Genomic DNA, 11,592 nt, shown 5'->3' on the forward strand with positions numbered 1-11,592 from the left:
CATTCTGTAGGCATGAAGAACATTCACGCAATCTAGAATTTGTTCTTGACCCTCATTCAGTCAATCAAGTTATTCAAAACGGAATATAGGTAAAGATTTTTTTCGTCGTTGTACTGTTACCTTTTTAGATGCGATTTGAAATGTTTGCAATGTGTGTGTGATTCAAATGAATTTATTCCGAATTTCATCAACATGGAATGTGGGCTAATGAAAGTAGGTCACATGAATATTTTGGGCATCATGTTTATCCATTTGTCAACATGATGAAGATTGACAACATTCACCAACATAATACAATGTGTGTTTGGTACCTACGTCGGGAGAGGGGAAGACAAAATAATGGAGGGAAGGGGTGAGGCAAGAAATTTGTGTAATAAACATAAAATGCACATTGTTATTATAATGTGAACGTGCACTTTATTTCCGATTTTTTGCTATTTTTTTTATGTTTATTCTTTTTTTCAACATAATGGTAATGGTGTGTGTTTATGTGTGTGTGTGTGTTCCTTTCGTGTATTTGTTTTTTTTTATGTCGCCGTTGATTTATATCAATCATTGCCGATAGATTTGAATAATATAGCTTAAAAATGTGACGGAAAAAAAGAAAAAAAAGCGATTTCAGTCAATGGCTGAAAATGTGTTTTGATCAATTCAGTTGTTGATCGACGGGGAAATGAGTGGATTGAGGCGCTTTCAGAACAACAAAAAACCATACAATAAATGTTAAATGTCTTTTAACATGCAATTACAATAGAATAAATTGATTTAAAAATAATTTGATAATCTTGTGTTTTTGTTGTTGTTCTTGTTTTTTTATCTTCATTTTCCGAATATAATTGTTTTTATACGTGTAACAAAAAGAAAAACAAAGAAAAGCGGAAAAAAGCCAAGCAATTTCATTTCGTCTATAATTATTTTTCTTCCGAGAGGAAAAAAACAGCCACCAAATGTGTGGACCTGGACACCCATTAAAATATGAATTGAATTTTCATTTTTTTCCATTATATGGAAAAAAAAAGATGCGCAAATTATTGCTTTGGACTCCTTCTCATTCTGACGAAGGGTTCGTTTCATCGAGGATTTCAATCGAATTGTCTGTTGTTTGATGAAAATGCCGTTTTCGTGCTTCACATCGCACACATTTTCATCAGAATCATCGACAAGTGCTTTCTTTTTATCTCCTTCTCACTTCGTTCGCGCACCCATTCGTAGGGCTTCGATTGCATCGTCGAGGCAGTGTGTTGCGCATATAATTCATATACTTGTAAATTTAATTACAATAGCTGATCCGATTAACGTTTAGAGTAAATTCAAAATTCGAGAATATTTGTTTGAAGTTCTTTTTCTTGCGATTTCTTTGTAGTAGTTTTTTTCTTTCAATTGTTTTCTCATACTTTGCATGTATGTACATAAACTAAAATTGAGTTTTCTTATTTTTAGAAAATGTGTGTGTTTTTTTTTTAAATGGATCTTGATTAAATCAACATTCATTTTTAATAGTTTTAAATCACCGTTTAGTAGAATTTTTCATTTCTTTAGTTTAATGTATTTCATTTTCCAAATTTCCCTTTGTTTCATCTGTACTACTACATGTCCAACGAGTGGTCAACGTTTTCTATGAACAATTCAAACACCGGCAGACAAAGAAATCTGTTGAACGATTGGAATTTCAAATTCATTTCAAACAGAGGCCACTCAGCACAATTTGTTTATCATTCTTTTTCGTTATTTCTTTCATTTTTTTGCGTATGCATTTCTTTAAGTGTATGTAATGTATAATGTGTGTGTGTGTGCTTATTACTTTATTGTTTATGTGTTTGTTTCTCCCTGCGAAATAGCTGCTTACTTAAGTAGATTTTTTTCTTTATATTTTAAATCTTCATATTTTAGTTAAGTTGTGAATCGAAATTGATTTCGTAGTCGTGTTGTTATTGTTGTTTTTCTTCCATTTAGTCTTTGTTGTAAGCCGATGTGTCCATTGGAGACGCTGGTTGTGTCAACGCATTAGTCGAACCGAATGGCATACTCGAATTGCTAATATTTGCTGGCAGTGTAACATTGTGTGAGCATATATTCACTGGATTTGAGCTGCTACCCGATGACATGGACGACATCACATTCGGTGCTGATGTGTTCAGGCAAAGTGATGTGGTTGGCACAGCTGGTTTAATGAAACGCTCGCTTGTCCGTCGGCCCTGAAATGAAAATGAGAAAATGTCGGTCAATCAATCAATCTTTTTTGATGTGGAACTGAGTTGGAAATTCCATGAAAATTAAAAAAAAAAAAAATCACCAATAGTTGACCACAAGCATAACAACGTCCAGTGGCCGCACTGCCAGGGCTCAATGGACGACTACTTGACGATGGGCTATTTGGTACCGGGCTACTGATTGTGCGCTGTCGATGATTTGCCAAATTAAAGTTTTCATTGTAGAAGCGCTCTTCGTCCATTTCTAATGAGGATTCGGATTCGGATAGGTGTCGACACAATCGTTCGCGTCGCTCCACTTCGGCCTGTAGTTTTTGTTGTAAGCGTAGATTTTCTTCGCGAATTGTTTTCTCTTCTTGGGCAAATTGCTGCATCTTTTGATTGGTCTCCTTTTGAGCGGCCATCAAATTGCTGCGCAGCCGCAACACTTCCGATCGCAAGTGTTGAATGTGTGAACTGAGATTGGTGGCGGTGTCACCGTTGTTGATGTCTTTGAATGTTGTCGGATCGGAAACCGGTTCATCCAATTTAATTTGCAGAGATCGTTTTTCCGTTTCCAATTTATCCATTCGCTTCCACAGTTTATTCACCAGAGCCTCCTGTTCTTGTTCTAATGTATTTTCTAATTCGACCATTTCGCGGCGCAATTGCTCCAAATTCGATTGTTTGGCTGATGTTTCGGCCTCGAGTTTTTCTATTTTACGCATCAATTTATTGACCAAACATTCTTGCTCCTGTTCCAGCGTCTGTTCCAATTTGCATTTCTCCTGACGCAACTGATCCAATTTCCGGGACAAATCATTGGTCAAACATTCTTCCTCAGTCTCATAATGATGGGCCAATGTTTCTTTTTCCTTTTTCAGTGCTGTAATCTTCTTCAGCAGTGTATTCGAAATGTACTCCTCCTCTTGTTCGGCTTTTGCTTGCTACAAAACAGACAACAAACACACAATATTGAAAGGTCAAAAACAAAAGATCGCGCTATTTTAAGCACAAATAATAATAGGTTTCTTACAATGATCACTGAAGCCTGTCGAAGTGATCGATTCTCCTCTTGCAATACTTTGACGCGTATTTTATACGTCTCCAATTCTACCTTAAGTACTCTGTGTGAACGAGAATCATTTTGAAAAAAAAAGGGAATATTTTTTATACACACACGCGATTACATCACAATTATTTCGTTAATTTAATAGATTTGTTTGTCGGTCGGTTGGTCGGTTGGTTGGACGATCGGTCGCGCGACATTGACCTCACACTCACCTATTCTGTTGAGTAAGACTTTCGATGCGTTTTTGTAATTGTTCGCGTGATACAGGACTTGGCGGTAACATAACCCCACCATCCAACGAGCTCTCCGATTCACATGGGCTATCCATTGCGATTGCTTGGCTGAAACTGTCAACAACGAAGAAGAAGAAGAAAAAAAAAACAAAGAGAGTGAAAATAACAGCGAAACGAAACAAATGATCAAAACACTAGCAATATATAATCGGTATAATAGCGCATATGGAAATTATTTATTCTGATGTTGTATTGTATGTACGCGCGCGAACGACAAAGCTGCTTGCTTAGTTGATACGATCAACTTAATTCTGGGTGCTTATTCGACAACAACAACGACGTCGGCGACGGCGACGATGGCTGAATAATGAAAAAAGCAGCAGCAGCAGCAGCAGTAATAACAATAACGACTCGGGTCATTCGCATTTGATATGTAACAATCAGTGAGGCAAATATTAGTAAATATTATCAATGATTACAATACTTCAGATTGTTAATTAAGTCAACAAAAGGAAAACTTGGTAAACAGTCCACAAAAACACACTTTTTCTATTATACACAATTCGGCTCCTCGTATTTTGAAATAAATTTATTTCATTCTTTCTCTGTTACTGTGTATGTTTGAGAATAGAGATTAAATGGTCAACTGCAAGTGATTGAAATGATATTTTCGTGATTTTGCTATCAAATCAGGGTAAAAATAAAATTAGGTAAGAAGAAGAAGAAACCTTTTTTTTTTGAAAGACGCACAACGCAAATTGAGTCACAAATGTGTTGACCGACACCGTGAGCGTCGTATTGCAATTGCAATACCAAGATGAGGTCGTACCAATGGGTATATGCGATTTGTGTCGTCGATTTTTCTTTTCATTTTGTCTTCCTCCGTGTCCATGTCGCCATCAAGCAAAATGTGAAAATGAAAGTACATCGTATTCGTTTTGCCATGTATTCACGTTACTAATCTTCTGTTGCAATAGCTTAAATTACACTTTGGCGACGAAACACACAAATGAAGACACATCGGCAAGAAAGAAAAAAAAGGATCTGCGTCGTGTCTGAGTCGATGACAGTTGGTAGTTTAGGGCAGGTGCACTACGTACGAGGATAATATGAACATATCGAACGAATTAATTGCATTGTAAATGGAATCGGTCGATGGGCCGAATCAATGTGAATTGTGTGCAATGGGAGATAAAGCGGCGCGCACAATTTATCGCATTCACAAAAACGAAATATCAGCATCAAAACAACAACAACAAAAACAACATATATACTTGGCACCATGCCCACACATTCCCTTTGGCTCGATGACACTTTTTTTGCTAGGCTGTTTCATCTCACTTAAATCAATTGGGACTTTGTTGTTTTTTTTCATGTGTTTCTTTTCTTTCTTACACTTAACAAATTTATTTTTGGAATCTGTGTATGTACCCAAAACGCTGTATGTATTTAACATTTACATGCATATTTACACTGCGTTCAAATCTATCGAAAGCAGAAGGTTTCTTTTTGTGTGTCTTGTTTCATGTAACTTCTTCGTATAAATGTGATAGAGACAAGCATTTGAACAAAAAGAAACGAAAACAGCTTTGGAGATCTAAAAATGGAATCGATTGTGTCCACTGACTTAACATGTATATATCAAAGAAAAAAGGATGAAATGATTTTTTTTCCGACTGTTTATTTGCAGCCAAAATGGTGCATTTCAAAATGCACGACGACACAACACAACACCAATGGATGGATGTGATTTGGAAACGTTATGTCGATTTGCATGTAATAATTGAAAATTACATCAACCATGTTATTTTGATCGTATCAACACTGGAATATGCGAAAAAATCAAATAATCAACTCAAATACGCACTCACTATTGACAATCGATCGTATCGTCTTTTTAATTGTAATTTTGGCAGCGAACGTGAAAATGATTACTTTTCTCCCTTTTGCTTGCGCGATTGCAACGATTAAATTACCATTAATATCGAACAAAAATAATACACCATCATGTATGTTGGATTGTTCCCAAGAAAATGTTCATGTCTGTTTTATTTAATTTTTTTTTCATTATTTTAATTGTACTCACCTTAAAAAACCAGCAGAGACAAGAGCTGAACTTTCAAATAAAAAAAAATCGAGTGTCAGAATAAACCGATTTTCCAACCACAAAATTGCCACTGAATTGCTTTGAAATTGTGTTTGTTCGCACCAAAAAAAATTGTCAAATGTTTTTACTGCACTGTGGTGTCTACGTATTTTTCGTGCACAAATTTAATAAAGAACCGAGAATATATTTTTCACCCGAAATGAAATGATGTCAGCGGAACAGGTAGTTTAATGGGACGCCATATGCACTTTTGGAATTTCTACTGAGAAAGAACAAATGAAATCGAGTAACACATTGGAAGAAGAAGCAGTATTAACTGTGTGTGATACACCAACCGAAGGGAGAGAAGCGAGAAGAAAAAACTTTTTTTTTCCTTTCTTCAGACAGACAAACATGAAAATATAGAAATATGCACAGAGAGAGTGTGTAATGCCAATGTGACGGTTGTGAAAAGCAATGCGGCAATAAACGTCAATCGGAATACACGCGTAGAGCGGCACACAGTCAACACTCTTGATCTGTGTGTATTGTTCATGTATATATATATATATATATATATATATATAATAATAATATATGCATTATCATCGCACCAACCAGTACGGATGGCGTGCGTTGCATTCAATCGAAACATTTACACGATTTCCTATTCATTCATTAGATCGAATGGGTCAAATCGATCAATACAAATGAATAATTATCGTGGAATTGTTGAATTTTTCGTGTCAATTTGAGGATTTCTTTTCCAATTCGGTTGACATGATATGCGTTTCAAAACGCACTTCACACGAAACGTTCATCTCATGTGATTGAGATTGCGTTACATGGGTTTACATCGGTTTTGAGGTTATGTGCAAGCATTGTTCATGACATGAACATTGTTTGCATTTCTTATCTCGCTTCGACCACAGGCATCATTTAGCGATAGCGACACATTAGAAAGGAACAGCAAATTTGGTCGCGAGTATTTGTGCCATGTTCATGACATGATTACAATTCCATGGTGTTTTTTTGTGGTTCGAATCTCCGATTACCACTTTATTTAATTTGAATTACTTGTAGGCCGTTAAATAATTGGTGGAAGAGGCGGTTGCTTCTGCGAAATTTTCTTATCAACATAATCAGTCTGAAGCTGTAATAAAACCGGCGGCTGTGAAAAAAATCAACTACAAAATCACATTGTCTTTTCTGTAAAAGTAACTAATTTATTGATTGATATTTTTAAATTCAAAACATGTACTCGATTATATGTGAGACAAATTGCTCGTTTTTTTCTGCTCCTCCCCTTTTCATTTCGTCTCTGTCTTTCGAATTGTCAACAAAAATGTGGAAGGATAGCGTTGTTCATGCTAACCAAAGCTATTTCAATTTGAATTTCAAAACAATATTCCATGGTTTTTTTTCTTTTGTTTGTTCACTTTACAATTTCCTTCCGCATTGAATTCCATAACAAATGATTAAGTTCAGTGGAAACTTAAATTACTACAAGCAAGATGATCACAAAAAAATCATCCGCAAAAAATGAATCATTGTTTTCTTTTCCATAGAAAATAAATTAAATTTTTATCTTAGGATATCTAACGAAACGTTTCGCTGTGTCATCAGGTTTTACGTCCGTCGCTTTTTTGTTGTTGCTTCACCATTGTCATTGACATTCGCCGCTTTTTTCACGAATATTCGCTTCTTTTGGACTGGTTTCCCTAGTGCCTTTTCGGCAACGATTTGTTGCTGCTGTTGTGACGGTGGTGGTGGTGGTGGTGGTGGTTGTTGCGGCTGAGGCTCAGGCTGAGGCTCAGGCTGAGGCTGAGCCTGCTGCTGAGGCTGCGCCTGCTGCTGCTGCTGTGGAGTTTCCTGCTAATGGAAAGAGCACAAATTTTAAGCTATCGTCCACCAAAATGATTGCAAATCTCGCCAGAAATTTACCTCTGGAATTTCGTTGTCCATTTCTTCTTCCTCCTCGAATTCGCCGTGCTCTTCAGTGAAGTCGGGCAATTCAAGCAGTTTGCCATCCTCAGTTGGCAGTTGAATTTCGGGCAACGTAACATTTCGATTATATTCCACCATTTTCTTTTTGATTAAATTCACTATGTCTTCACGCTTCTTGGTCACAACGAGTGTGTCGAACCAGTTGATTAGTTGCTTAATGGGCAGGCGATAGTTTTTAATTGGATCCTGTGTGTATGAGAATCAATATTATTGTCAAATGTCATGAACTGCTGAATGAAGTTCAGTCGATTGGAAAAAGGTGGAGATGAACGTACCGTGAAAAATGATTCGACGTATTGCAGCACATAGAGACCGCAATCGGTGAAATTCGTTTGTTGAGGAACTTTAATCTGATGACCCTGAATGTTAAATCGCGTAAAATCGTGATCGCTGCCACCTTTTACTTTTGCCCTGTATTCACACGTTAAATAGTCGCGAAGAGTGGCCACGACTCGGGTTCGGGATGCACCCGCCAGCGAATCAAATATCAAAATGCATGGACTGCAGCGAGAGAGAGAGAGAGAGAGAGAAAAGGAGAATCAATTATCTAATAAAATTGATATCAACGGAAGGAAGTGGTAAAAATTGCTCACTGTTTAATGGCTTGAGTGGCTGGCTGTGGTTCGATTGTTTCACTATCGCTATCGTCACTCTCCATTTCGCTGTCATCACCCTCGGCCTCATCACGTTCACTTTCCTCATCGAGGCAAATCGAGTCCAATTCCTTCTTTGAAACCGGAGTGATGGTTGTATTGCCGATTTGTAGGGCGACCGATTCTTTTCGCTCGGCCGTTGTCTTTTTCTTAACGATCGGCGTCAACTTAACCGCTTGATTGCCAGCTATTGTGACCGGTCCCCGTAGCGATGGGAAGCAGATGATGGCCAAATACCAATGCGACTGTTGATTGATTGGAACGATGATAAAATCCTTCTCGAAAATATTGACATTTTTTGTCCAGTTTTTAACACGTTCATGCCGCTTCTGAGCGGGTGTCAACTTGACATCTTTCGTTTGCCCCAGTAATTTCGTATTAGTTAATGTATTGTAGAAGAATGTACTAAAGATGTGGGTTTTGTTGCGCTGTTCTTCGGTCAGCACTTCCATATGAACATATTTTAGGTAGAAATCGATGATAACATCGTTCAAATACTGATCAATGCCCAAGCAAATAAAGTCTTTTGTATTGATTGGTATGCCACCTTTGCCGGTCGGCGGATAGATTAGAATATTACACACGCCATCGCTACTTTCCGCCTTGAGCGCACCATCACTGCTCGATCCCACCGAATTGACCGCATTCTTAATTTGAGTTTTTATGATTGACGTATCACTTATGGAAATTTCCTCCAATATGTTCGATGAGAACATGGATTTTATCACAGATTTGGCCGTTTCGCTCACTTCACCTTCAATCATTATCCGCTTTTCGCCGACTGTCGATGACATAGGGCTGAAGTAAACACCTATTCAATTCAAATGAAGATGAAGAAAAACAAGCATACGACTTGTTAGAGCAGCACGATTAAGAAACATGTCGAATTTTTCATTTACCTTCAGTTTCCGAAGACATTCCCAGCTCTTCGCGAATGTATTTGCCGCAGGTGTTCAACACATAAATGACAAGCACGGATTTCTGTGCAAAATTGCAGACGACTTTGGCGATTTCCGATTTTTGAATGTTCAAAATCACTTTTTCCTTTGGATGCTGGCAATGTGGCGCCATCAAACGTAAACCCTTGCACGTAAATACCAAATCTTCAGTCGGCTCATATTTATATGTTCCCAAATAAATATGCTCCGCCTTGATTCGGCCTGTCAACTTTTCATTCGTATCTTTAAGATCAATTACATCTTCACGCACAAAATCTGAAAACGAATCAGACAAACAAATATTCGCATCAAACATTTTGACAATGACTTTTTTCAATCAAGCACGTTCAATTGAGAGAATTTCCGGCAACTATGGTCTAAATAATACGCATTTTTTAGTTTCATTTTTTTTGACGCCATTGAAATGAAACTGCTTCCAATCGACGTTCCGGCAAACCCATCGCATTTACTTACATGACATTTTCAATTCTTTTTCACAAGAAATTTTTGACTTGTTTAATTTCAAAATCACTAACTAACGAGAAAAAAACTCTAAAACGATGATAGAGCACCCGATATACAATGAAATTTTGTTGTTCAATGTGTTTCTGACTGAAGTAATTTTTTTAGGTTAATCAATCGGGTTTTTAGTTGCTTGACATGAAGTTGGGTGGAGAAGCATTTTGACACTTACACAACAACTAATGTATACCATGCCCATTCATGTGAAGTCGGGTTCACACGTTTTGTATTTAAAAAAAAAATGTTTTCCCTTGAAAATCCATTAAAAATTGACGAATTTTTGAATTTTTTTTTTGAAAATTTAATAAAATTGATTTCATTTGCAGACTTACCGCTTGGTTCAATGTTCTCCTTTAAAATTGGCTCAAATGACAAGAGCCTATCGCCCTGTTCGTTCTCCTATTGAAGATGACACAAATTGATTAAGAACAGATTAGTTGAATGGCAAATTATCTTTCAATTTTTTTTTTTTGCTATTGTCGTTGGATTTTGCAATTTTTTTCGGAATATTCAACAGAAAGTACTATACTAGACTCACCTTTGAAATGGATTTTTCATCATCTTCTTCGTCACTGCTTAACGTTAGAATAACCGGCTCTTCGGTCTTTTTCGATCTCTTTGTTATGGTGGTATTTGCTCGCTGTATCGGAATTCGCGTACGAATTGGCGTCCTATGAATGGAAACAATGAAGACATTTCATTAACATGGTTAAAAATGAGCATTCGATTGAGAATCCGAGTCAAAATAAAAGTACTGAAATATTGGAGGATAACCGACACAATGCTCTGCAGATGTATTCTATTGCATCGGTATGTGACTGCAATAACGATTTCTTTCCCTTATTGCACCCGGACAATGCGATTCGAAATTCCCTTACATCGCCGAATTAAAAACGAATAAATTTACGAGCACTTACTTCAAACTTTCGGAAAGTTGGAATTTCTTCTGGATTTGTTCCAAACTTTTCTGCTTCTCAATCAAAGCCAGCGTTTTCATTGCAGCCGCTGTCGTTTTGGGCTTTTGCTGAGTTACCGTTGGTGTGTTTGTCATTGGAATCTTTTTCGGTTCTTCGGTGAAAACTCGGAAGCATCTGCGAGTGGATAACGAGCGTTAATATACAACAAATCCATAGAAAAATTTCCTTTTTTTTTTCTAAACTAACCGTTGGCATTGTGCATGATTCTGGCTTGTGTATCCGCAGGCAGCGCATAAGGCAAACATTCCCAAAACATACTTTGGTGGAACCGTTGTCTTCGTGATGGTCACATTATTCTGCTTCTAAAAACATAGTTTAAATTAATATTGTTTTGATTGTTTGTAACAGCCACTTGGACAAAGAATGAGACACGAGTTGAGGTTGAACCTTTTGAAGTTGTTGCAATGCCTGTTGTTGAACTGAAACCTTTTGAAGGAGTTTCTGTGCCGGCGACTGTTGTGCATGATTTTGTAAAATCTGCATTGTTTGCGGTTGATTTTGATAGATTTGCTGCTCATGCTGTTTCATTTGTATGGAATTTTCGGCGGCTGTGATAATTTCCGTTGGCGTTTCCGTCAGATTCACACCAACCGTCACCAAATAGTCGATGTTGAGACCAGGCTGCGCCACACAGTGAATATTTGTATCCGGTTCGAATGGGACGCCAATTTGCTCAAGCAACTCTTGGACCGTGCAACTTTCCTTCGGCAGCGTGAATGTGATGAGACGTTGCTCGCCATTTTCTAAAACTATCAACATTCTGGCGCTCTCCCTCTGAACCTCTTTTTCAATCACATGTTGTTGTTGTTGGTGTTGATTTTGCTGTTGCTGCTGTTGGAGAAGTTGCTGCTGCTGCTGCTGCTGCTGCTGTTGTTGTTGTTGTTGTTGTTGTTGTTGTTGTTGTTGTTGTTGTTG

At 37.4% G+C, this 11,592-nt stretch overlaps 2 protein-coding genes across 27 annotated transcripts in view; both read right to left on the reverse strand.

The window, feature by feature from the left end:
• Positions 1-394: 394 nt before the first annotated feature.
• LOC129579189 (coiled-coil domain-containing protein 6) lies at positions 395-6,085 on the reverse strand. Its single transcript, XM_055468964.1, has 5 exons — positions 5,581-6,085; positions 3,474-3,608; positions 3,226-3,316; positions 2,294-3,136; positions 395-2,195 (listed from the first exon to the last, which is right to left on the reverse strand). Exons 2-5 carry the CDS (start codon positions 3,587-3,589, stop codon positions 1,950-1,952), a joined length of 1,296 nt encoding a protein of 431 aa, XP_055324939.1. The 5' UTR covers positions 3,590-3,608; positions 5,581-6,085; the 3' UTR covers positions 395-1,949.
• Positions 6,086-6,785: 700 nt separating this feature from the next.
• The window catches only part of LOC129579183 (uncharacterized), an 8,157-nt gene continuing 3,350 nt past the window's right edge, over positions 6,786-11,592 (reverse strand). For 12 of the 26 annotated variants that reach the window (XM_055468929.1, XM_055468934.1, XM_055468931.1 and 9 more), the window contains 10 exons: positions 11,065-11,592; positions 10,864-10,979; positions 10,618-10,791; positions 10,239-10,371; positions 10,033-10,099; positions 9,140-9,454; positions 8,181-9,051; positions 7,863-8,088; positions 7,525-7,773; positions 6,786-7,455 (listed from right to left, as the gene is read on the reverse strand). The exon at positions 11,065-11,592 is cut by the window's right edge. In XM_055468929.1, coding sequence (XP_055324904.1) covers positions 7,210-7,455; positions 7,525-7,773; positions 7,863-8,088; positions 8,181-9,051; positions 9,140-9,454; positions 10,033-10,099; positions 10,239-10,371; positions 10,618-10,791; positions 10,864-10,979; positions 11,065-11,592 — 2,925 coding nt within the window. In that variant the 3' untranslated portion in view covers positions 6,786-7,209. The remainder of the gene's footprint in view (positions 7,456-7,524; positions 7,774-7,862; positions 8,089-8,180; positions 9,052-9,139; positions 9,455-10,032; positions 10,100-10,238; positions 10,372-10,617; positions 10,792-10,863; positions 10,980-11,064) is intronic. The other 14 variants (XM_055468933.1, XM_055468941.1, XM_055468952.1 and 11 more) reach the window with 2 other exon arrangements.

The sequence above is a fragment of the Sitodiplosis mosellana genome, unplaced genomic scaffold, assembly GCF_009176505.1.
Source record: "Sitodiplosis mosellana isolate CC-2019 unplaced genomic scaffold, AAFC_SMos_1.0 Smas_scaffold_6226, whole genome shotgun sequence".
Taxonomy (NCBI): Eukaryota; Metazoa; Arthropoda; class Insecta; order Diptera; family Cecidomyiidae; genus Sitodiplosis; species Sitodiplosis mosellana.